The 25,716-nt window shown below is 42.1% G+C and overlaps 1 protein-coding gene and 1 long non-coding RNA gene across 2 annotated transcripts in view; both read left to right on the top strand.

The window, feature by feature from the left end:
* Positions 1-2,383: 2,383 nt before the first annotated feature.
* On the top strand, positions 2,384-15,910 carry LOC119027995. The gene is made up of 5 exons (XR_005077540.1): positions 2,384-2,516; positions 2,966-3,032; positions 3,160-3,370; positions 14,612-14,896; positions 15,141-15,910. It is a non-coding gene; the product is annotated as an uncharacterized LOC119027995 (long non-coding RNA).
* A 7,238-nt stretch (positions 15,911-23,148) lies between these two features.
* Positions 23,149-25,716, top strand: part of cachd1 (cache domain containing 1) — an 89,990-nt gene continuing 87,422 nt past the window's right edge. Inside the window, exon 1 of the mRNA XM_037115612.1 lies at positions 23,149-23,400. Coding sequence (XP_036971507.1) covers positions 23,149-23,400 — 252 coding nt within the window. The remainder of the gene's footprint in view (positions 23,401-25,716) is intronic.

Genomic DNA, 25,716 nt, shown 5'->3' with positions numbered 1-25,716 from the left:
GCACATTGAATAAGCCAAAACAGCTCAAGCCATGAACCAGCCTGGCTGTGACTATGTAAAGTCCTGCCAAAAAACTAAAAGGTGTTCAGTAATGCCGTACATATAGAGATGATTTAATGTGCACACACCCCTCTGGTTATAAGTTGTAAGTGTGTGTGTTGGAGAGAGACATAGCTCTTGGCATATAGTACACATATATGTAAGGAATCCGGTTATGGCTCACTTATATTACAAAAAATAAACTCCCTAAACTATTAGTAGTGATATTTGAAACATAACTTGATATAAAAAAAAACATCAGGTTGTTTTGTCTGGATAGCTTTTATAATTTTTCCTCAGAAAAGTAATTCTGTTGTATTTGGATGGATGCAGATATCAAGAGGCAGATAGACAAAGCTAAAAATGTGGGTAATATGGCTGAAGATGTCCTTAAAACCTCTGAAATGGCGAAGATCGTGACCTGCGTGAGTCGCCACTGGTGATCGACTTTTATTTCTCTATTCATTATGCAGATGAACGCATACAGCACGGGGACAAATGGACACAATGTTTTTTTATACACAAAGAAAGAAAGAACTTAATGTACATTTGACAGATTTACAAAAATAGACAGCATTTCACAAAGTCTACAAAGTTTCTCCTAAACCAAGATCTCACAAAGCAGCACAATCTTTTAAGGGGTTCTTGGGACTGAGTCTGTTTACTGCATTTGTAAAACGACACATGTTTTAGTTTCCATTTTAGAGTAAATAGTGAAAATCAGTTTTAACTCTGTGTTCAAACGGCTGCTAAGTGTTGACAACAGTCTGGTGCAAAGCAGCGACAAACCGACACTGTTTTCAAGGAAAGAAACAACTTCATGTGTTGCATTTAATGCCGAATTCACAAGAAGGCACGGATGATTTAGGATTCGTCACAGACGGCGCCTTCTCCTCACTGCTCACAGAATTTAGTGATTTGTTAAGGGAACAAACAAACATCTGCCGCGAACACTGGCAGGTTAGGAGAGGCCAAACATGTAGTTATTACATTACAGTGATTTGTGTGTAAATCAGAAAGTGTGTAATAAATTCTGCCCGTTGTCTTGTTTTTGGTTCACAGAGGATGTCAGTCCCGCAGGCAGTCACACTGAACATGCACACAGAGGAATCAGGTCTCAAATGCATTTTCAATGTATCTTGGGGGGGTGTTCCCACCTGTACTTACAGTTGTACACTTGTAATCGGATCACTCGGGACACATGTCGGTAACGGGTCTGAACAGGTCTGGTGATTCTGAGCTTTTTCTCTCACCCCCCTTTTCCCTCCTCTTAAGCGTGTTTGTAGGTGTGGGTTGGCAGGTAACGGGAAAAGATGAAACGAAGGAGGGGAAAGATAGAAGCAGTGAAACCAGATTGACTCCTGAAAACATTTTCCGCTGCTGTTCCGCAGCAGTGTCTTTAATGAAAATCTTCTGTGAGCAGCAGTAGCAGAGTAGTAAACAGCCGTAACTTTTCCATCAGAGACACAGAGCTCTGAAACTATTGGATGTCATTCCTCCCAGGGCAAGAGCAAAAAAAAAAAAAAAAAAAAATCATTGCTATGCTTACATGTGCAGACAGACATTGAGAGAGCAAGGAGAAAAAGGAGGCATCTGTAGCTGATAGACTCTGGTAGAGCAGCAGAACATCTGTCAGAGACTCAGAGTCGCTCAGCATCCTGGGACACAATTTTACATCCATCCATCCATTACATCAGGACATTTAGGTTAACACTGGTTGATTCCAGCCAAAACATTAGGGCAACATTAGTTCAGCGCTTATTTGGAGTGGTGTTTGTGTCCACCTGAATATTCTTTTTTTAAAATTAGATTGTCAATAAGATAGATTATTTTTGAAAATACACTATTTTGGCTCTGCTGCTGCACGCAATGTGCAAAGTAACCAGTGACTAAATGAATGTAGTAAAAAGTACAATATTTGCCTCCAAAACTTAGTGGAGTGGAAGTATGGAGTAGCAGAAAGTGTAAATGCTCAAGTGGAAGTGAAATACCTCAAAATTGCACTGAAGTCAAGTACTTGAGGATATGTACTCAACAATATTTCCCTCTGAAATGAAGTGAAGCAACATAAAACAGAAATGTGCAATCTAGTAGATTTGTACTGAAGCACAGTTGAGTAAATCTACTAATAGCTCCGCAGTTTCCACCATTTCTGAATGGACGTAAACAGAACTTGGGTGCGGTGGGGATGGGTGTGTCCTGCACTGATGTTTAAATCTCTGTGGTTCAAAGCCAGAGGAGTTACTGCCTGTGACCAGAGAGTGTAACTGAAGATGACCACTCCTCTCCTCGGATGACAGCGGAGCCCTGAGGGTGCTCTCTGCTGAAGGAGCCTCATTAAGCCTCTTGAGTTCAGGGTGTAATGGGCTGTAATGTGCTTTGAAAGTAAAGGAGAGGCTGAAGAAGAGAATTGTGTGTGTGCGTTTGGCTTTTAAGAGCAAGATGGATGGATAATGGGTGGAAGGAGATGTCTGCAGGTAAAGTGCGTTGAATGGCTGACAGGGATTATGGACGGCTTAAAAGTTCAGTATAAAGGAGAGGGGTGACAGGTATGGGCTTTCCTGTGAGGTCTCTATGGACACAACATGTAAACAGTGAGTCAGAGCAGAGCGGTGCGATGCGATTCAGAACCTGATTGTTTCCAAATGTGGGTTCTGACTGTCAAACGGTGAGGATACTGTTGAGAACAACCTGTGCACAGCAGTTTTACTGTTAAAATAGGAACGTGACACACTTGTGTTTGCTTCCACTTTTTACAAGTTGTTTGCACACGCAAATGTTTTATTAATCCCGCGTTCACACTAACCCTGTTAATGAGCTCCTCTCCTTGGTGATTCCAAGATGATTCATCCCACCTGACAGGTGTGACACATCAAGATGCTCATTAAACAGCATGATGATTGATTTTTTTCACTGCCTCATGCAGTGCCTTTCACGTGTTCCTCGGACGATGCTGTTTCCCAGGTTTGGGAGTCTTTCTTCCAACTTCTATGGTGAGGTCATGTGCAATATGTAATAATCAGAGTTGAAAACATTCCATATTAACTAAAATGATCAACAGCCCATGAAGAAATCACAGTTCTGACGTCTTCTTTGTGATGTCTATGTATTTTGTTTCAGAGATTTCTGCCAAAGTTAGCATGCTTCCAAGCAAGCAACAGCCATTCCGGTCCAACGTTTCTGGGCTAGTGGTGTAAACACCAACTCTCCCCAGGTGCACCGAGTTTCCAGCCTGCACCATTAGGTGTGCGGCTGATCAAGCTTCCCAGCATACAGCGGCTACAGATAGCAGCATTTAGTGGCTACTCTGGTGATATGCCGTCCCTTTGTTGTGAGTATGACTTCGACAGGTTGCCTATTCTTACATGTTGCCCCTTTAATGACAAAATTTGTACAAATGTACTTAAAACAAAAAAATCCACTTCCCAGTGTTTTACAAATTGATTCCACTCATGCAGAAAACTAAATGATAGAGCACTCCGGCCTCTGACAACTGAAGGGTTCCACTCTGACGATATGATGACTGAAAGGAAGGGATACAGATATACGTTGAGAGAGGGAGAGGCTGAGAGAGGGATTCAGTTTCACCCTCCTCTCGCTCTGTCATGGCTGCACTGGAAAGCTCCAACAAGCCCCTGATTGTTGGGGAACATGAGCTGTTTTTGTTGAGAGGCCGACAGGCGCTTGACCTCTGCTGTCCATGCTGCCACATACTGACCTTGGAGAGAGGAAGTGAAGTGAAGTCTTTGAACGCTGTCAAGTGAACTATCACTGCCTTGTTTAATCTGTCCCCGGGGGCCTTGACAGAGCTGGGATAGGTCATGTGGACCTGTATAGTCATCTGCTTGGTTTGAGCAAATTGTTTTCTCCAGTGAACTATGTTTGTATTTTAAGTTGTCCTTGAGACCATGAATTGTTGATTTCTTGTAATTTTATACTTTAAACATAATACTTGAGTCAGAGTATTTTATTCAAAACATGTACAAATTAAGCTAAAAAAAACTTTTTAAAAAATCTGAATTTAAAACATATGAACACGCTCAACCCAAGCTTGTAAGAATATGAATTATAATTATAGATAGTATCAAGAAGTTTAAGTGTGAAACAAAAGCAGGTCACAAATTTAGAAAATGATGGACCTGTATTTGAGGTCCTTAATTAACATTACATTCTACAGTCATGCTTGCAGCTCTTTCCTGAACTAAATACCCTTAATTATGCATGTTTTTGACCATAAACCAATGTATTGGAGAAGTGAAAATTTTGACCTCATCCTGAAACTAGAGGAAAAATCTAGGCATCACCAAAGTCAATGGGAGTCATCCTCTGGAGACCATGAATGTCTGTGCAAGACTGCAGAGCAATCCATCCAGTAGCTGATGAGATATTTCAGTCTGGACTAAAGTGCATGACTAAGCGACTGACACCAGTCAAACAAGGCTGCATACATAATGTTCAATCCCTGACTTCCTGTATGTAACACTACCTGCTGAAGTGCTGAAACACGGCCTTGTGCTAGCTGTGTCTCTGACAGCTGAAACTCATTGTTCAGGTGGAAAGCATTCAGCTGTTTTAAACATTAACAGTCCTCTTCATTGTCAGACAGATACTCGTGTGGCTGCAGAGTTGGAAAAGACGGGAGGAGAACAATAGAGTGAAAGATGGATCCACATTCCTTCTCTCTATTCATGCCTCACAGGTCCGAGATCACATGACCTAACCCTCTGAAAAACTTAGCCTAGCATAGAGGTGCTGGTAGAGTATGGCTTGCTGTTTCCCCTGATTTTGCTCAGATAAGCCAACTGCTTGCTGGATCTGGTTACACAAGCATACAGATACGAGCCACAGTACTGTACTTGAATACAGTTTGATGTACTTATACTTCATTGGAGTATTTCCATTGGAAATTACTTCATAGTAAACTCAGATATTGTAGTTTTTACTCCACTTAATGTGTGTGACAGCCATAATTACTTTATCCATAATTATGAGCACCACTAACATTTTGTTGAACTTGTTTTGTCACTGTTGATGTAGTTGTCGTGGGGATTAAACCAGTTATACCAAATAGTTTGGGGTTGTCACTTGAAGGTGGTTTTTGGCAGTTCCATGAAAGACAAATGTTCCTCTAGAGGCTTCTGCTCACATAGCTTTATTCTAAGATTTATAACCAACCCCAAAGACACATAGCTATCCAAAATTTCACAAAAGAAACAAAGATTAGAGAAAAGTGTGTGTTGCGGCACTTACTTTCTTCTACATTTGTTATTTCATAATCCTTAGCTTTACCTGGTGAATCTTGAAGGAACACTGCTTCTAGTTTGGGGACCAGTAGTCTCCATTAAACTAGCTGTGTATAAGTGCCAAATGCTGCTTACACACTAAGGCATAAAGCCTGTGAATAATTTACCATATTTTATTATCAGTCACAAGGGTGCACAGAAAGTGCACCAACAGTTTAATAATGAGTCACAAAATGATAATTAATACTTCAAACTGATAAAACTATCTCTGTCAACAATGCCAATATTGAAATTGTTCTAGTTACTTGATGTGATGATTCAATGAACCCCTGGTGTTCGACCAGGTGTAACTTGCTGTTACAGTGTTGATATCTAACATTCAGTGAATCAGACAAGTGTCTGTAGTGTAAAACCTTCAGACAAGAACCAAATTTGAAGCTAAATTTATTTTTTTTCATACTGAAGGTATTTATTAATTCATTCCAGTATTATCACAATAATAAACCCATTTAACCTGTAGTGGCACCAAGTGGACATTAATGTTCCCAGTAAGTATGATTTGTTCAGTTATAATCTCTAAATAGACGCCAGCCTCCTGACCTAACAGAAGTTAATGAGATTTAAATGACTTGAGAGACCGCAGTGATTGTTACGCTGGGTGTGCTCTAAATGCACTCCAGATTCAGTGAACAAACCTCTGTAGAGGGTTAAGAGATAGATATCTTGAGACATGGTGCATTTAGTAGTAAAGTGTTTGTATTCATGTACAGACTGGGTGTGTATACATAGTTTAGGGATTAAGGACATAAATAGCCCACAGCAAGTACCGTACCTATAAATGGTACACAAAGAAGGATGTGTATGTGTATTCCTCCACAAGGACCAAAAAAGAAAACATCATCACATGTTCTCAATAATGTGTGTATACTGTGCCTAAGACAATCTTGCTGGATAAATGTATATTGATAAGTCCTCTCCTAAAGAACATGTATGCAGTTTATCGCAGCTATGTTCTGGATGCTTAAACCAACAGTAACTGCTTTTATTTGACCACAGGGGGCAGCAGAATAAAGCTGTCAACACAACTGACACAACATCATCTTTAAGTTGATCCGGCAAACTTGTTAGAAAACATTTGATTATGCACAAATCCAGCAGTTAGGAGGCAACATTATCATTCATGTGGAGTTGTGTTTGTGTCCTGATGGATGTCAGTCCAATATTCACCTTTTCTTTTCGCTCTGTTTTGGTCCCCACCAACTGGGAAAGGGAAATGTCTGACTATGTAGCTGCTAAATGCTCTGTTAAATTCACCTAATAGTTGCTAAATGTGTCTGTCTGTTTATTGTGGAGTAAAACAGAGCTTTGATAATTGTGAGCGTGAACAAAAACAAGAGGTAAATAAGTTGTGGCAGTACAGTTAAACAATGGCCTGAAGCTGTAGAACATTTAAAATCTAAGTTGAAACAATAACCTATCAAAATATAAATACAAATGTATGTATTTATGAATAATATTAAATATGCATGTATGTTGGCCTTGTTCACCATCTAAGTGTAGAATGTTAGCATGCTAACATTCACTAATTAGGCTAGCACAAAGTAGGGCTGAGGTTGATGAAAATAGCCAAATTAACATTTTGACATTATGAGCATGGGTGAGGGATCCCAAAATTATTGTAATTCATCCTGAAGCGCACTTAAATAAGTATACTGAATTTCATGGCAATCCACTCAAAAGTTGTTGAGACACTTCAGTCAAAACCAAATGTGAAGCTTATCGGTGAAGCAGGAAGAAATCAGCAAAATGATTATTGTTCATCCTCTTCAGGGCAATCTATCCAACAGTTATTGAGACATTCCATTAGAGCAACTGCATACATGCAATAAAGTGCTGTGTACACTCCCGTCATTCGCCTCTTCTTTCAGTCTCTTACCCTTCCCCTTCCACTCCACAGACTATCTAATAATCCATCCATCTTTGTGCTGGAATGGAGTTCTAATTCTTTCCATCTGTGTGCGTCACTGTTGGGGCTCCAAGGGCAAGGCCTGCCACTCTTTATTCACTCCCCCTCTCCATTTCAACTCTTCTCCAACAAAACCCTGAATCTGGTTCCACTCAGCCTTAAAGTCTAAGATCTCTCTCCAAACTGGGGCCCCTCCTGGCCTGAGGCAGCAAGAGGAGGTCGGCCAGGTCCCTGGATCTGTTGAACGGGGGATCCTGGAGATTCTGGGTCACTCTGAAATGAATGAATGTGTCAATTAATCACATGTGTAAAGTTTCCAAGCCAATACCACTCACGCAACACGGCTTATTCTGCATAAAGGCAAACTAGAAAGTTTTTTTTTTTTAATTAACTACGCTGCTCCTTCAACTCTTTCACGCCTGTCACATGTGCTCAGGGTGAACCTGTTCTCATCTATGAAGAGAACGGGGTGCCAGACCTGCCAATCCTGGTGTTCTCAGGTGAGCTGTATAGTGCCGAGCTGTGAGCACAGGTCCCACTAAAGGACGCTGGGCCCTCAGGAGTCTGTTTCTGACAGTTTGGTCAGAAACATGCACACCAGTAGCCTGCTGGGTGTCATTTTGTAGGACTGTGGCAGCGCTCCTCCTGTTCCTCCTCACACAAAGGAGCAGATACCAGTCCTGCTGCTGGATTGATGCCCTTGTACAGCCCTGTCCAGCTCTGCTCATGTAACAGCTGGTCTCCTGGTATCTCCTACATGCTCTTGAGACTGTGCTGGGAGACACAGCAAACCTTCATGTGAACGCACATATGGTTGTGCCATCCTGGAGGAGCTTGACTACCTGTGCAACCTGATTGGGCTGTAGGTACCGCCTCATGCTAGCAATAGTGACACTGGGAGGACACTAGCAGAACACAGAGCTAGAGAAGAATCAGTCAGGATGGAGAAGGAGACTGCAACTGTCTGAGGCCACCACGTGTAAAACCATTCCCTCCATGGGAGACGTCTTGCTTTTGCCTCTCCATTGCACCTGTTGTCACTTCCATTCACACCAAAGGAGGTGAAACTGATTCTCCTAAATGGACTGATTGATATCCCTGAACTGGCCTGGCTTACATTGTGATGATTAAGTGTTCCCTTGATATTTTTTTTGAGTAGTGTATTTGCAGATTACAGGTCAGATATTTCAGACACATAGGTGGAGAAGTTTCCCATTTTTGCAGCATGTGGACACTTCTCAAGTTTTCTCAGAGAGAACCAGGCTTGAATTGTGTTGAAATGATGAGACTACTGTGGAGGACTGGCAAGAGAACTGTTTAGTTGCTCAAACACAAGACTTTAACACTTTTGACTTTAAATTGACTCGATGCTGATTTCATTTGATTTAAACAAAATAGAGAATGTTCATATGTGACTAAAAGACACTAGACCAAGGAATCAGTCGCAACATTCACCTCATATCATATGAATAAGTACAACTCATGACAAACCATATCAAAATTAATAGTATGGTCTCTTCATTCAGACACTTTCTGTATTGTTTCAGGACTGAAACTTTTCATGACAGATATTACTTATTTAGACACAAGTGGCTCCGGTTCTGTTTAGGTTCTGAATGTGTTTGATGAGATTGTATTTTTCAACCGATGTTCTCATTTACTTGTTTGAATGACTGAATAAATGAATCAGATGTCAGGCAACAGAAAAGGCTAAAAATACAGAAACTTTAGAAGAAAGACACTTTGTTCATGAAGTCCTGCATCTATTGCAATGCAGAACCTCGTCAAGTCAGCGATTTCCTGTTTTATCTCGAAGTTTTGCCGTCACGTGTCGAGTGTTGCTTTACAGTTCCTCCTTTTGTGTGATTTCCCGCCATTTTTCTGTGTTTACCTGTGTCTTGTTTGTCAATCAGCCCTTGTGTATATAGTGTGTGTGCCCCCTGCTGTCTCTGTCAGTTCCCCTGAGCCTCTTCCTGTGTCTTCCTGTGTCTCCCAGTGGCGTGTTTCTGGTTCTTGTTTCTGGCTTTGTTCCTTGTGTTTCTCCTGATCTGTACTTTGATTTTGTTTGTACTTTGTTCAACCCTTTGTGTTGTCACTCTGTATTTTTGGTATTTGCTCATCTTTTTTTTTCTTTGTTTTTTATTTTTTATTTTTTGTATTTTATACCATTATTTTCGGGAGTCTTCTGAGTTATTCCTAATCCTGCCTGCCAAACATCATAAATCTTTGTGCTCTTTGCTTAAACAGCGGTGTATATAATATCCCCCATATCCAGTTTCACAAATGGGACAATTTGCTTCTTTTCTCAATTTTACATTATAGACAATTGAATATTTTTGGGTTTTCAGCCTGTTAACTGGTTGAACAAAATAAGCATTTTGAAGCCGTCAGCTTGAAAAGTATAAAGAGGATTTTTTCACCAGTTTATTAGTAACTAACATGCTGTTTTGAATGCTTTTTTTTTTTTTTTTTTTTTTTTTACTTTGAGCGTGTTGCATCCAAAAAGCTAATTCCATTTGACTGTCAGGGTCAAAAATCTGCTCCTACTTTACAATAAATGTTAGTATGATACAGACCACCCAGTTGGGCTACATGTGGCATACGGACTACAACAGTGATATTGATGTTTAAATAAAGACTAATTGTTTAGAGGTTAGCCCGGACTCTGCATGAGATTTAATAGTATGATGCATTGTGTCATGGTGGAGGAATGCACCAGTGCCATCAAAGGGAACGTCCACCCTAAAACTCAATGTTTTTCCTCTGATCTTTGAACGCTTTAATCAGAGTTTTGAACATGATGTAAACTGACCTGAAAGCCGGACACAAAAGGATTAGGACTTGAGGGCGTGATGATGATGAAACTATAGCTGGACTCCAACATCAGATTTCCTTTCATTTTTGTAAAGAAAAATATGAAGCAGGAATTCTAGATTAGGGTGGAAATCTGCAGTAATTCTGTGGCAACAAAAAGTCATCCATTTTATCAAATTAATGGAAGAAGTGGTTTGAGGGAGATGTATGGCTTGCAGTCTGACATTAATACAGTGCTGTGCTCTGAGAACTGCTCCTTTTATCTTCCCTCTTACAGTGTGACCGATGCAATACTACAGCTTCAACAGAACCGCCTTTGTGGAAAAGTCCAGTTTGGATTAAAGGCGGTGACTGTGTTGTGCACATTAGGCTCAAGGTCTCTTTCAACTCCTCTGTGCAGAATCACTGTTGAGATCAGATGTGCGATTGTGATCGCTCTCCCATTTCCTGGTGATAAAGGTGTGAATGGATGTCTTTACAGCAGTACAGGCCTGCGTATCATAAAAGGGAGCAGGGTCGACGTCTTGGGAAATAGGCTTATTCGCTTTCACTCAGGGTTAGATGAGAGAATCTGTTCAAATCCGTTGCCTGTACAGTAAGAAGCTGCAGCAGGTATATAGTTAGTTTGCCTGTTTAGGTCCCATCTGTTCCGTACAAAATGCAGACTGTGAAGAGAAGTTGTGTTTGTATGTTCTGGAAGAACCTTTTTACCTCTGGACAGACCCAGGCTAGCTGTCTCCTCCATACAGTCTTAATGTAATGCTAAGCTAACTGGCTCTTGGCTGCTGGCTGTAGTTTCATATTTACTGTGCAGACAATAGCTGCTATGTATCTGAAGCCTGCAGTTTATACAATTAGACAAAATCCAGCCTGGAAAAAAGCTCATATGATGAATTTAATATAGTTTAAAGAATAGATTGGAGAATTATGTTCACTTTCTTTGAAAGGACTAAGATGAGTGGACAGGATTGTTTGTACACTAGCAAGCAAAAAGTTAAGTTGGCTTAGCTTAACACAAGGATAGAAAACAGCTAGCCTCCCTCTGTTACAAGTTATAAAACCAGGCTTAATTTTGAAAGCATACACCTGGAAAAGTCCTAGCTGCTCCATCCAAGCCGTCCTCCAAACTAAATGAACCTACATTGCCTCACTCCACCGACCTCACTGGCTAGCTTCTAGATAATGTGCCAGTGGCTAGTTCGCTACGTTCCACAAGCTCTCTTAGCTAATAACGGAATAAACAGTCATTATAAACAGAAGCAAAATAGGCGTCACAAACTTACCTCAGTCTGAAAAGGCAGCCTGGCTCAACAAGTACTCCTTTGCCATAAGTGAATGCTTCATATGAACTGGGTTAGCCTGGCTCAGGGGCTGTGTGCTTTGTGCACACTTGGTTAGCTGCTGAACAAGTTAGCCCACTGAAGTTGGCTGTCGCTGCTACTGCTCTTTGGCTGGGGGGCTGTGTTTCTATGGTTACTGAACAACAGGCCTCGGGGCTGTGTCCTGGGAGCACAGCGCATCATTGTCATTGCTAACCTTATCCAACTAGCATTACCTTGTGTCTCACATGTAGGAAAATTACCAACCAATTTCATAAGCATTGCTATTGTCAGTACTCACAGGCTAGCATGTTAGTATTGGGAGATACTGGCCACACTTTCTCTTCATTCATGTGTGACTAGTTTGCCAGCTTTAGCAATACGTCCTCTTAGCCTTGCTAAAGACTGCTGTGGTGCACATGAAGTGCACCGTATGTAGGTATACAAACAGAAAGCCAGTTAAATTATTGTTCAGCAATTGGCTTATTGAAGGCATGCTATCTCAAAAGATGCTGGACTTGATGTTTTGTTTGTCAGAGAATTTGCCTTATGATCGTTGCTGGGATGTGAAGAGATTTTCCTCAAATACAACAAAAAATGCTTCTAGAATAACCTAACAAACCTGACCTTAAGCTCATTAAACCCTTAATTTTATGAACTGGAGGCTTCAGACGTATATTAGTCCTGTCACACTGTGTACATCAAAACGCTTTCCTAATTAAAAATGGCCCCATTTGGACATCTAGGATCGAAACCCAAGCTTTAAAAAACTCACAGATCTGTGGGTGTAGAGTTCGGTCGGAGCTGCATGTGGCTGTTCAAATTAATATTGTATCTTTATCTGTGTGAGACACAGAATTGGAAACATGATGACACAACGTTGGCATCTTTCAGTGCTTTGCCTCCCCCCTGTCTTCCTCTTCCTGTCTCACTCCTCTTCCTCTCCATCCCCCCTCTGCTCCTTTTATCTCCTCTTCTCTCGCCAGCCCCCCCAGATATGTTTTTTTTTTCAAGGTCTGTGTCGGTACTTGCATGCAACACACACACACATTCAAACACATGAAACAGCATTTCTCATTATCGGCCCCGACCAGCAGGCGGCTTTGTAATCAGGCTGTTTGTTTATGTTTGTTATCCTACACACATACACACGGACACACACACACACACACACACACACACACACACACACACACACACACACACACACACACACACACACACACACACACACACACACACACCTATACCTATCGCTTCTGGTTTTCCATACACACTCTGAGTCATATTTCTCTCTCTCTCTCTTTCACTCAAACACACACACACACACACACACACAGATGTCAAACACAGCACAGCACAAAGCCACAGCCCCGGCGTTGAATGGAGCCAGAAATAGCGTTGGGTTTGACTTGGAATCGGCTTAAGTCTTCAAAGAGAAAAAAAATGTGATGTTGCAAAGGGAGTGAAAGAGCGAGAGGGGGGAGAGAGGGAGAGAGGGAGAGAGAGGGAGACGGTGGGAGGAAACTGAGGGGAGAGAGTGAGCAGATCTGGTTGTTATATCCAGCTGTAAAAAAAAAAAGGGGGCAAAAACTTCAAAGACTCATGTTGCCATGGTAACGGTATGGTGCCTGCCTTTAAGCCCCGCCCTCCCCCGTCCCGCTCAGATTGACATACATGTAGCAAATGTATTCATAAAAAAATGATGGCAGCTGAGGAGAGGAGCGTACGTTCTTTATACTTTATTTTTCCGTCTCCGTCCTCTTCTCCTTTTTTCTCTTCTCGCGCTGCTCTCGCTCTCCAGCAGAGATGGTATTGATGTGTGTAGTGATGGGTACCGCTGCAGCTAATTAAAACCCAGTAGGGTTAGCAGCACAGTTCCCCCAGTGTGAAATGATTGGTTTAGTTTTATCTGGCTCTGTGAAGGAGTTTCTTCATGTTTTTTTTTCGTCTGTATTGATGTTTGGGGCTTGTTCCCTGTAATTATGACGTGGTATCACTTCATAGCCAGTGGATCTGAATTCCAGTTGAAATCAGATCCATCTCCCGCTCTGTCTTTTTACTGTTTAAATACGTGTTTGTGCAGACTGTATTTGCCAGGGTTGCTGCTCTTTTAATGACTGTTGATTGGATTTTTAAGCACAAGCTAGACCCTCGTTCTTCTGAAGATAAAATGCCCAGAGAGAGATGTTCCTTTATTCTAGTTTACTTGAGCAGCGTTGATTTGATCTTGGTCACGTTTTAAGCAGCGTAGCTTTGTGGCAATGTCTGTGTGTCTCTCTGTGAGTTGGTCAGTTCAATGCTTGACAAATCTTGGATGACATCTTTCCATGAAATTTGGTGCTGGCATTCATATTCACCTCAGCTCAAAATGTAATTTATCCAGTACTACCCAATACAATACTACTCTCTATTCTTTGTTTTCTCAGCGCTGATGTCTTGGTTCCCGCCACAACAGCATCGATTAGCAATGTTTTCTCCTTGTGAGTTTCTGTGTCTGTGTGTTATCATGGAAAATGTGTCCCTGCGGACATCTGTTGTAGTGAGAACTACCCCGGAAGCAGTTGTGAGCGTTTTACCAGGTGTTTTATAAATCCCCAATGTCTGTCTGTTGTGCGAGATCGTAACTGGATTTGCATTTCTGTTACCTGTTTCTGGTCTACCAACCACCCAAGGTGCTTTACAGCATTTGTCGTATTCACATGCACACGTTCGTAAACTCACAAAGACGCTGCCATGCAAACAAACCAATCAAAGTGACCCGTTGAGCCAGTTGGTGTTCGGTGTCTTGCCCAAGGGCACATATAACCACCGACCCTCTGATTAGTGGACCACCCTCTCTCTCTCCTGAACCACCAGCGCCACAGATGCAGTCATGAGTCTTTACAGGTGAGTTGTTGTGAAGTAAGTGATGGCTAAGTTTGAAGTTTGAGTCCGAGGGAGGCATGCAGTGGAGAAGAGTTCCAGTCGTTCACATTCAGCGTTGAAGATTTTAGGTACATCCAAAGACTGTCGTGCAATGAAACACACCAGCCGCGATGCCAGTGGATGAAAATAAATGTATCTTTACGACTTATAATTGATATACTTATAATTATTATTACAGGAGCCATTAGGCATAATGCTCTAAAGGTGTTGAGGTCACACAGGTCAGCAGACATGTATAGTTGTGTCTCCATGCCTGTCTGTAACCACTAAGCAACGTGCTGCCCTTGATCCATTTCCCTCAGTTTTCCTCCATCCTTCCCTCGTGACCACACAGAGCACTGGAGTCTGTCATGCATTAGGACGAACTGGGTCTCACTCGTTTGTCCCTGGAGCGTTTCCTGTCTGCAGATGATTGGATGGATGGATGGATGGATGGATGGATGCCAAGGGACTCTGAAACTGAAGCTCCAATGCCGCCGTGAGTTCAAGTCAGCTGGGAACTGAGCGGTTGTTTACGTCTAAAACGATTTCTGTTTTTACCACGGGGTGATCACCGAGGCGCCATGATCATGAAGAGAGAAAATCAGGTTAGTCAGTCTGGGTCTCTTCTCTGTACGTTTATTAGAGGTTCTACAGTTCTTGTTAGGGTCACATAATGTCAGGTAACGGTTCTATTGAAGCGATTATTGACTGTTCATTATGTTAACAGCTAACCACAGACATGTGGATAACTCAGAATAAGATAACATGCCACAGATACGTCACAGTAGTCCATGAATTCACTCTCTGACTGACCGGTTTATTGCTCTGCTTGTTGTGCTCCCTTTGAAGACATTTACAGAGGATGACTGATGATTTTCCCCAACATGCTGATGCTGTTGTCTAAACCAACGAGTATTGGGAGCAGCTGTACCCAAAACATTTCCTCTACGTGGTTTGAGGCCGATCCAGTACCAGCTGGCAAGAAAGCGATGGCAGAGCGCTGCGGTAAGGACGCTCATGCAGTGGCTCGGAATCAATGTCATGCAACCTCATACCTCCAGTCAGTCAACTGACCAAATGAAAGCAGATTGATTTCCATGCCAATGAATATCACTCATTCTCTGAACAGGCGGCACTTTGTATTATTTTCTACTGCCATGAGGTGTGATGCTCAAAGATATCTGTGAGGCTGTAGTCAAGATGCAGTACACATAGAAGGAAACACAACTACAAGATCAAATTCAGTCAATCCAGAGCAACAGTAAAGAAATGATCTTATTTTAGATTAGCATAGCATAGCATCTCTGTTCTGTTGCTGCAGAGCTTGATATTGTCCTGATGTCTACTTGAAAATGTCCGTTGTTGTTGCTCAAACACGGTGGGAAAATACATTTCAGACCTACTGCCGTCCTTTCTTCCTCCTGATATTAAGGTTCATTCGCTCGTCAATTCGTCGGACAGGATGGAACACGTATTGTAGAAATGTCAATATAAAATGTATGAGACTTATAAATTGGACATATCTGTAGTTTGCAGAAACATATAATGCCAACATTTTATTCTGGTGTCTGGGCTGTGTTAGTTTAATACGTAATAAAAAAGGTGACGTGTAACTGTAACGATGTGTGACTTTATGCTGCCTTACTTGTTCTGTTTACTAGGCAACAATCATATGTCAGGTTTCCATAGATATAGTGGAAATGTAACCAAATGTACCGAAAATCTGCATAAAAAATGGTTTTCTGAACAAATTGAAACTGTGCATGAAAACAGGTGAATAATAGGGCACTTATACACTGCACAAACGTCCTCAGAACTAGTCGAATGCAATATAAATCATTAATCAGTCAGCTTTAGATGGCTTCCAGTCTTTTATGCTTGGCAGAGATAACAGGCTGGTTCTTTAGCTTCACGGTTAACATGCAGACATGAGAATGGTGTCGGCCGTCAAATAAGAATATTTATGGAAATGTTGAAAGATTCTTGCTATCTAAATTTGACCCAGCCAAATGTGAAAAAAGACTTTTTTTTGTTTTTAAATCATTAAAATCACATTTACATCAGCTTTTCAGTCCCTTTGCGCCTGCTGTGCCCACCAGCCCACAACCCTCTCCTTTTTTTCCACGGGTTGCCTCTGTCAAAAAATGTGATTAAACAAGTCATTTTGATTTGCATGCATGTCTTATACAGGCCTTATTTAAATGATACTGCCTCCTATGTGAGCATCTCTGTCCTCCTACAGCATTGGGGAAGTCTACATACATTGAAAACCGAAGATGAAGTTTGAGCAGGAGCAAAACCATACAGCCATTTAGATTTTGTGTTCATCCTCTCTCTTCCCCTGTAAATAACCTTCTACCTGTCATATCCTCCTTGTGTGCCGTGCTTCATCATGTTATGTAAGGGCTTTGTTGTGCCAGGAGGAGGGTTGTTGAGAACATCTAACAAGCTTCTGTTGCACTATCAACCCCTGTGTTTACTGATTATTGCAGTGGGGGAACTGCCAGGCTCAGGCAGTTTAGCTTTTTATTCACACAGCGTAAGAAAATCCAGTGGCAGCGTTGTCTCCGTCCCACACACAGACGCACACAACAGCATTCTAATTTTAGAAGCTGTGTCTCATTCGCTGAACTTGGCGTCAAATCCAGTCTCGACCTCCTCAGGTAACAAGTATTATTAGATCCTGAGCCAAAACTTTCCTGTTCAGATGTAATAAAAGAATCTCTCCCAGTCAGAGCCGCCTTTATTGCCAGATGTGAAACCCCAAGACTCTTCCTGTCTTGCTTTGAACGGACCCACTCTGCATCTCAACCCGGGACTCATTTAAAATATTCACCAAATCCAGAATTCTGGACTAATCAGCCTCACTTTCTCCCCTTCTCCCCCTTTATCTTCCCCAACCAGGTGGCTTTGTTGGTCTATGCTGTAATTAAAATAATGCAAATGAGGTAAATCCTGTAAAACAAATCCCTCTCTCTCTGTTAATGAAGACCCCGACCTGCTTTCTTGTGTAATGAAATATTTCACTCCGAATAAACCAGCAGCCGTCTCTCTCCACAGAGATGTAGCAGTCAGACAGCCAGTCAGGATTAGCAGTATTTTGCAGACGCCGCTCTCCTTTGGCTGGGTGTGCAGTGTGAAAATGATCCAAGAGATAAAATTAAAAAAACAAAACAAAACAATGAGAGCAAGTCAAACTGGTGCTGTGGTTTTTACGGCATGAACCCACAGCGCTGTTAGCTCATAAAAGGTGATGTATTTTATGGCTTGACAAGCCAACAATCTGTGTCGCGCAGGGGTGATCTATTTACCTGGTGTTGCTCTTTCAGGAATCAAACAATGAGTTCTTTCATGAGGTGCAATCAGCGCCGTTGTTGTGGCCACTGGATGCAGCAGTAAAGGCTTCAATTAACCTTCCAGGTTAAAATGCAGCCGCAGATTTTGATAATGATTGCCCTCTCTGTCGTCTCATTCCAACATAAACTGGTCATTTATTAGACAAATCTACCAGTATGGTTTAAACAATAGATAAAATGGTAACAGACAACTTTCCCTCCTGTAGCACTTACCCAAGTACTGTTGATGCTGCTCTCACGAAAACAGCTGGATCGTTCTCTGGTTCCCTGAGACACAAATGACAAGTACACAGGACATGAACCGTTTATTCAGTCATTTAGTCTACAACGGAGACATGTAAACATCTGGATCTGGATCATCAAATTGGTTTTGCCTGGTAACAAACAAAACTGCACAGTGAGAGTGAGTTTGATAGGCCACCACTCTAAACACAGATGGTCTCTTATTTAATAGATATAATTTTGTGCAATCAACATTTACGTCCTGATAACACATAAAAACAAAAAAACATCTGTATTGTCATTTTAATATTGGCAAGTAATTAAATAATATTTCAAACAAGGCATTCAGGTGGTGCAGGGGCAAACCAGCTTGCCAGTGATGGAACTTATGGTTGGTTGTGCTTCTCGCAGCACGCAGTTTGTTTGCTGGTGGGAAGCCGGTGAGGGGTCAGGCACCTGCCGCTGCACTACTAAATGTTACTGGGTCTGGGTACAAGGGGTGGATGACGTTGGGGCAGGGAGGCAATAAACTGGCACCACAGATCAGTTTTATGGTCACAGTCTTATCTTCAGTTTTTGAATTCATATCTGCTGAAGTTCGATGGAGGAGTTCAGACCTGTGTTTCCTGTTTGGCTGAACCGTCACACACCGTTTACAATCTGGTCATTCATCATCAGTGTCAGAAACACGGCATCACTTTGAACAGGTACAAAGGAAGTGGTTGCACAGACACTTAATGTGAATGTACCTTTAAAAATCTTCAGTGAATCTTTGGAAATTCAATGATCTGCATTTTAATCACATCACAGTCAAAGTCCAACAAACAGTCCCTCTTCTTACTGGAAATTTAGGATGCAAAAAACCCACATGTGGAGTCTTCTTCTGTCCCTGACCTCTTCCTCTGAACATCTGTGCATCGGTGCTGAGAACAGAATACACCTGTGGTGGCACTACACACACACACACACACACACACACACACACACACACACACACACACACACACACACACAGGTGTGGAGCAGAGAGAGTTGAATAGGTTTTTTAAAATCCTCCAAACTCACAAACAATTCTTTCACTGACATGAGAGCTTTGATGAGGTCAGTGCTGCCTCTGTGGCTGAGTGGAGAGGAGAGGCTGACCACACGATTCAAAAAAGTCGGGGCATTGAAATTTCACTTTGTGTTATTTTAGTCTGCTTCAAATTATGCAAATGTATTCATTCTTTCTAGTGTTTGCACAAGTATCCCTATATATATTCTCCTCTGCAAACATTGCAACCAATTCAGGAAATGAATTCCCTTCACAAACAGTTAATAAAAAATGGCTGCCGAATAAATGTCACTTTTGCCTGTTGAACTGACACTTGAAGGTGACACAGCCTTTAGAAAACAGGGATTTTTGATAATGTATGCTGTGCACACACTGCATGTAACCACTCGACAAACATCCTTGTGTTTGTAAGTGTCTAAAAGAGTCTGACGGCCACGCAAACATCTGATGGCGTCTGCAGCCAAAAGACACGGACAGACGACCCATTCAGGAGTCTGGAGTGGGAAACGGCTCCTGCTGCAGATCCATGGTTTGCGAAGTGCTTCCCAGCTGCATCAATCACACTTGTATTTCACAAACAGAGCCATCCATGTGAATTAAAATCATGAGAGGACAATAAGGAACAAATGAGAAGTTTGGTAAAAGAAAGACGATGTCCAAATTAGGAGAACGGTACCGTAGATGCAAAATCCACATGTGACTTGTTCCACTGCAACATTAATTTTACAGCCCACGTCACAATGGCAGGTCGGAATTAACTCTCTAAATACCAAAAACCAAAAATACCTCTTCATTTGACAGATGTCACTTCAGTTAAAAGGCACTGAAGTTGTTTTGGCTCCGGTTTGAAACTATCATGGCGAGCAGGCAGCTCTGTACTCACAGTGATCAAGACCATAACTAAACATGGATGACTGACTGACTAAAACATGCAAATTATATATTTATATACACGGTTTTGATGATCCAGCACATGACGCATCACGACGGCAAGAAAATGAAAAGTGATCACCGCACAGCCAATGTGAAAAGTGACTCTCTAACAGAGGTGAGGTTGGTTATTCCAGCACAAGCACGACGACATCAGTGATAAACATTTGGAAAGTCACTTTTATATCTTCCCACGACTGTCTGTGATAATAACATGCGAGTTTATAGGTTTATAGGTTTTCACCAAGTACATTCAATCGTATTTAAGTGCAAATTTGAGGTGCCTTTACTTCCACACAACAACATTTCGGAAGCAGCTATCGTGCTTATTAGTCCACTACATGTATCTGATAACTGCAGTGACCACTTGGTTCAGTATTAGAGCCAAAATCAACCCAATCACCAGAGTGAAGCATGGCAAATTACATTTCTGCAAAACCACAGATTAGTTCAAACTTCACCTTTCTTTCTTTCTTTCTTTCTTTGTTTCTTTGTTTCTTTCTTCTTATGTTGAAACTTTACATTATGGCTACATTGGGGCACCATACCCACTTGGTTAGGGTTAGCCAAACACCATGATTTTGCCTAAAACACCTGCTTTGGGTAAGGTATGGAGGTATGAAATTTCTGATGGTTTGTTTCACACTTCCAAATGTAGAATCATAGACTCAAACCACGGTCACTGGTAAGTAATTTACTTTTACTTACATAGTGTCCACAGAGTGTGTGTCTGTGTGTGTGCACGGCAACCTAAGGTTGTTCATGGACATGTCACACAACTCACTCCTCTGGGAGTTTTAATATGGGCAGAAAGTTTATATGTCTACAGGATGTCTTCAGATGAATTAAATACAAATATAAACAAAAAAACCCAAACAAACTGATGTTTGAAACAAGCCCACTAAGTGAATCTGGATCTTTGTGAAATGGGAAAAACAAACAAACAAGTGAGCTGTTTATTCCCTCCAGAAAAACAGCCGTCAGGTATTTCGTGCCTGAATGCGACACTGGTCAACCAGAACATCTCCCAAAAAGTTACAATATGTGAGGTGGCTGGTTGCGCAGCTGCAAATCAGATTCACTCTGCAGTGAAACAGGCTGTATAGAGACAGGCAGAGAGAGAGAGAGCACTGATTGGAGGTCAGCTGTTGGATGGGTTGAAGTGCTGTTATACTTCAAAGCCTCACATCATGGGCCTTGATGACAAGATTCTTTAATAAATTAGTTATCTGTCAGGCCTTTTCTTTTAATGTTGCAATCAAGATGTGATGTGCCCGAATACACAAGCCTCTGATCTCTGTCAAAGCCAAGTGAAATTGAAGCTGCAACGAAAACAAGAAGTGGATTCATGAGGAGCGGAGTATCTAAGTGCAGCTCTCCATCTTCACCCAAATGATGCAGTCTTACCACGATCACATCTGCAAGAGACCTGATGTGATTTCACAATCTCACATACGTCACCAGTTTACTCGTGTGCCTGTGCCGACTTTTACCTCCAATCTCTGTCTTCTTTAATTACTGTCGCTGTTATCTCAAACAGAATCCCACACACAGACTGGCAGAAAAGATCTATAATGATCCTTTCACCTCATAAAAGTGTAATTCCTCATGAAAAACACTTAACTGAAAACACAAACAGCATTGAGTGACTGGAATTAATGGGATACTTTGAGGGCATTTTGGCCCTGATTTGAAATTTAGTTCAGATGCATGGCAAGTGGAATCAACATGGCAATATTGCAAATGAGGCCTAACAAAATGGTAAAGAATGAAATGTCTGTGATGAAAGTCATATGTTAAAATATCAATCTCATGTCTAACTGTCCTGGAGGAGGTTTTCTTTCTTGGATCGTTAAAAGGTGTCACTGTCAATCCACCTCATTTCATTTTGGGGATCATTTTCTCGATTAGTCAGTAAGTTGTTTGTTCAATCAAGTGTCAGAAAATGGGGAAAAATGTCGATCAGTGTTTTCCAAAGCCAGCGGGGACGTCCTCAAAGGTCCTATTTTGTCCACAACTCAAAGATATTCAGCTTACTGTCATAAAGGGAGGAAAGAGAGCAGAATGTATGCACATTAAAGAAGCTGGAGTCAGAGAACTTTGACTTCATTCGTCAAAAATGTACTTGAAACAATCAATTGATTGTAATAGTTGAAAAAATAGCTGTATGAATGACACTGACTTAACTTTTAAGCCAGCACTTAAAAAAGAAAATACATCATTCAGCAACATTTTATTCCTGGCAGTGTTTAACATTTGTAGCTCTGTTTAGATCTTCATGTTAGGGAACAGAATATAGTTACCATCATTAATTAATTATGGAAATATCTAAATATTTAGAAATACTTTGGAGACTGTCTTCCTGGTGTCAGGTCATGAATGTGTGAAGTGGGCGGAGTCTGAGTTGCAATATTAGGGGATAGAAAGAAAATTAATTGACAACTGTTCCTAATAAGTTAATTGCTGAAATGTCAATCATTTGGAGGTTCCAGCTTCTTAAATGTGAAGATTTCCTGCTTTCCTTTGTCATTTATGACAGTAAATGAGGTGACTTTGGGTTTTGAACTGTTGGTCGGACAAAAGAAGCGATTTGAAGACGCCCTAATCGATTATTCTTTCAAATAGTCATCAGATGAATCAGTAATGAACATAATCATAGAGTAGGCAGTGGACGGGTGCATTGAGGGCAACCTGGACATTTTTGCGGCATTTCTTAAATCCTTGCTACACTCCTGTGAACTATTCCATGCATACATGTGCTTCAAACACCAGCAAAGACTTAACGGGTTGTTGAAACATGAAAAACGATCCTCGACGTTTTTTGTGTATTTAAGTGACACTCTATGCCCGCCTTGTTTTTTTTCCCAGCAGCAGTTGAACGCCTCACGAAACCCTGATCCACAGATCCGGAGATCCAGGCGCCGGTACGGCTCCTGTGTTTCCACGCCTCCCACTTTCACCCCCATTGTGGTGAATCTCCGGCTCACACACACTTTGCCAGACTTCCAGGAGTTGGAGCGACTGACCGAGGACGGAACGGCGGCGAGGTTTTTTAGTGAAAAAGAGAAACTGCTGCGTGTCGCGCATGGATCTACTTTGTTCTCTCGGGGGATTTCACGGAGCTGCGATGGTTTGCGCCGCTGGAAATAGTGGAGACTCGTACCGGAGAGCAGGGGCACACGTACTCCGAGCTGCAAAGTTGTAAAAGTAGTTTCCCCTTGAAGTTTTTTTTTCCTCCTTTCCGCCACCAGCTCAGACTTCCAGCGTTCCTCCAGCCCGCGGACCCACAGCCATCATGGCGAGGCGGCCGGGGGACAAACCTCCGTCTTTCACGCCGAATACGCGCGCAGCTCTCGGGGATACACACCGCCGCGCTCGCGGGGGCTTCTCGGCTTTTTTCCCGTGGAGCTGCGTCCTAATGTGCGCGGCTCTTTCTTGTGGATATTGCGGAGCCGAGACGGAGTTTTCCATCCTGGAAGAGGCGCAAGTTCTGGCCGACCAGATGAAGAAGCTGTCCTCTCAGGAGCTGGGAGTCTTCACCATGCAGGTAAACGTGGAGGGGGATGTGGGGAGGGGGACATGTTCTGGAGCTGTGTCCGTGTGGCGTCTCTGCGTTAAAATAAATAAATAAATATAACAACCGAGTCCTGGTTGAAAGAGCCGAAGTGGCGTTGACGGGATTGTTAGAAGTGTTGGAAGTAATGACTGCGGAGGACAACTTCAGTCCTCTGCTTGGTTGGACGTGTGGCGGCTCAACAACAGGCGCTGTGAAGTTAGGACGCATTACTGTGGGACATCAGCACGCTGGAGCTCTTTATCCCCCGATCTGCTGTAATAGACGTGTTTTTTCATCGGTCATTTAAACATTTACGAGCTGATAAATCCAATTAAACAGCAGAATAGTTCCTGTCACCCACAACGATGAAGCCCTGGAGCCACATCTCATTGTGTTGTCTCATCAGAGGGCTGGCCTGATTCATCCTCGTAGTGAAACGAGATCAGCTCAGTGCATTAAAGCCGTGACATGTGCAAGGTCATGAGACTGCATATGAAGATGGACAGTCAGTTAGTATGAACATGAACATCAAATCACAAGATTGAATCTGTTTTTACAAAATGTCTAAGCAGCTCACAGGCCTGATCTGAAAACCTGCTCATGATCAAATACAAGATATCAGATTTTAGGTTTCAGACCTTGTGTCCATCAGCAGCAGTTTTGAATCAGGGCTGTAAACATTGTTTTTATGATCAGTTAATCTGTCATGATGTTTTTTGTGGCATCAGTTCAGTGATGGTTAATTAAATGCCCATCACATCACATCACATCTCATGTCCCCAGAGCAGAGGGGAACGATCACCCTGTTATCAACAATACCCTCTGATTAATTCTCTGCCCTGGACGAACCGAGTCAGGGCTTCAGTTAACAACTGCTGTCACTGTGGATTCATCCAGGGTTTCTTCATGATACATCGATTAATCGTTCAGTCTGTAGAGTGTGTGAATGTGGGGAATTTTGCTCCTTTTGTCTGAGCGACAGTTCACAAACCGAGAAATGGTCGCTGACATTTACTGTCAGAGATGACAAAGAGAAGCAGCAGCACATGTCTCCATTTAAGAAGCCGGAACAGTAAATGTTTGTGATATTTTTCTTTGCAAAATGACTGAAAAAATGAATTGATTAAAAAAAAAAATAGTTGGCAATACATTTTTCTTTCGATCAACTAATCGATTGGACGTTGCAGCTCCAACCGATGTGATTTTTGTGTTTTGTTTTTTTGCTTGTATTAAACTATGCAAACCTTGATTGATCCTTTTTAGAGCTGTAGCTGTTACACGGTTCATCAGCTAGGTGTTTGACAATATTTGAATTAGAGCTGAAACAATCTGTCAGTGAGTCGGTTAGTCAGGCAACAGAAAATGGACTGACAACTATTTTTAAAATTTTCAAGCAAAAATATAAAACGTCTATTTCGACCGTCTTAACTGTGAGAGTAATTATTTGTATTTGATAGATCACACACGTTTTCGACTGTAGGTCAATAAATTTGAACCTGTCACCTCGAGCCTTAGGAAACTGTAACCAGCACCTCTCGCTATTTTCTGCTGTTTCATAGACCAAATCTGATCAATCAGAGCTGATTGATCGAGGAAAAAATCAGCAGATGAATCAGTCGTGACTTTTGTTGAAGCCCTAAATGAGTTTAAACACACGGTGAACGGTGTGACCATGGCAGAATCACTAGTTTTCCGTATCCGTCTGTGCGGGGCTGAGTTGAGTCACCAAATGGCAGGAGGGTGCAGGGTGCAGCGCCTGGTGCTGCAGGGTGTGTGTGTGTGTGTGGGTGTGGGGGGGTTGTTTAGCACTTCAGAGGCAGAGGCGCTCACAGGCCCTGAACACAGAGGCGAGGCAGCGGGGGGGCCCTGACCCCAAATGGTGTTTCATCTTCTCTGCTTCCACACTGAGCCGCCTTCATCCCGGCTCTGGGAGTCGGCTTTGAGGGCTTCCTCTGATCCCTCTGGATCCGCCTTTGTCACCGCTCATCCCTCCCCGAGCTCCAGTTTGTGCTCGGTGTCCGTCTTTTCCTGCTCTTTACATCATTGTCTCTGCTGTCTATGCACTAGCTCATTTTTTATTTTTTTTCAACAGTGTGTTAGTCTTGTTTTCTGCTCATACTGGTACATACATTTAAAATGAATTTCTCTCTTTTACTGTGTGTGGTTCTGTCTTTGGTACTGCTTAGCTCCCACAGCTTTTTTTAATGACTGATTCTGATTCCTTATAGCCTGTTGAGATTATTTATGAAAAATGTGCATCCGGCATCATCCCCGTGTGTCGTGGGAAAACAGTTTGGAGGCCGTCGC

This window comes from Acanthopagrus latus, chromosome 11, assembly GCF_904848185.1.
Source record: "Acanthopagrus latus isolate v.2019 chromosome 11, fAcaLat1.1, whole genome shotgun sequence".
Taxonomy (NCBI): Eukaryota; Metazoa; Chordata; class Actinopteri; order Spariformes; family Sparidae; genus Acanthopagrus; species Acanthopagrus latus.
Note: the sequence above shows the minus strand (reverse complement) of the source record. Positions and strands in the feature narration are given on the sequence as shown.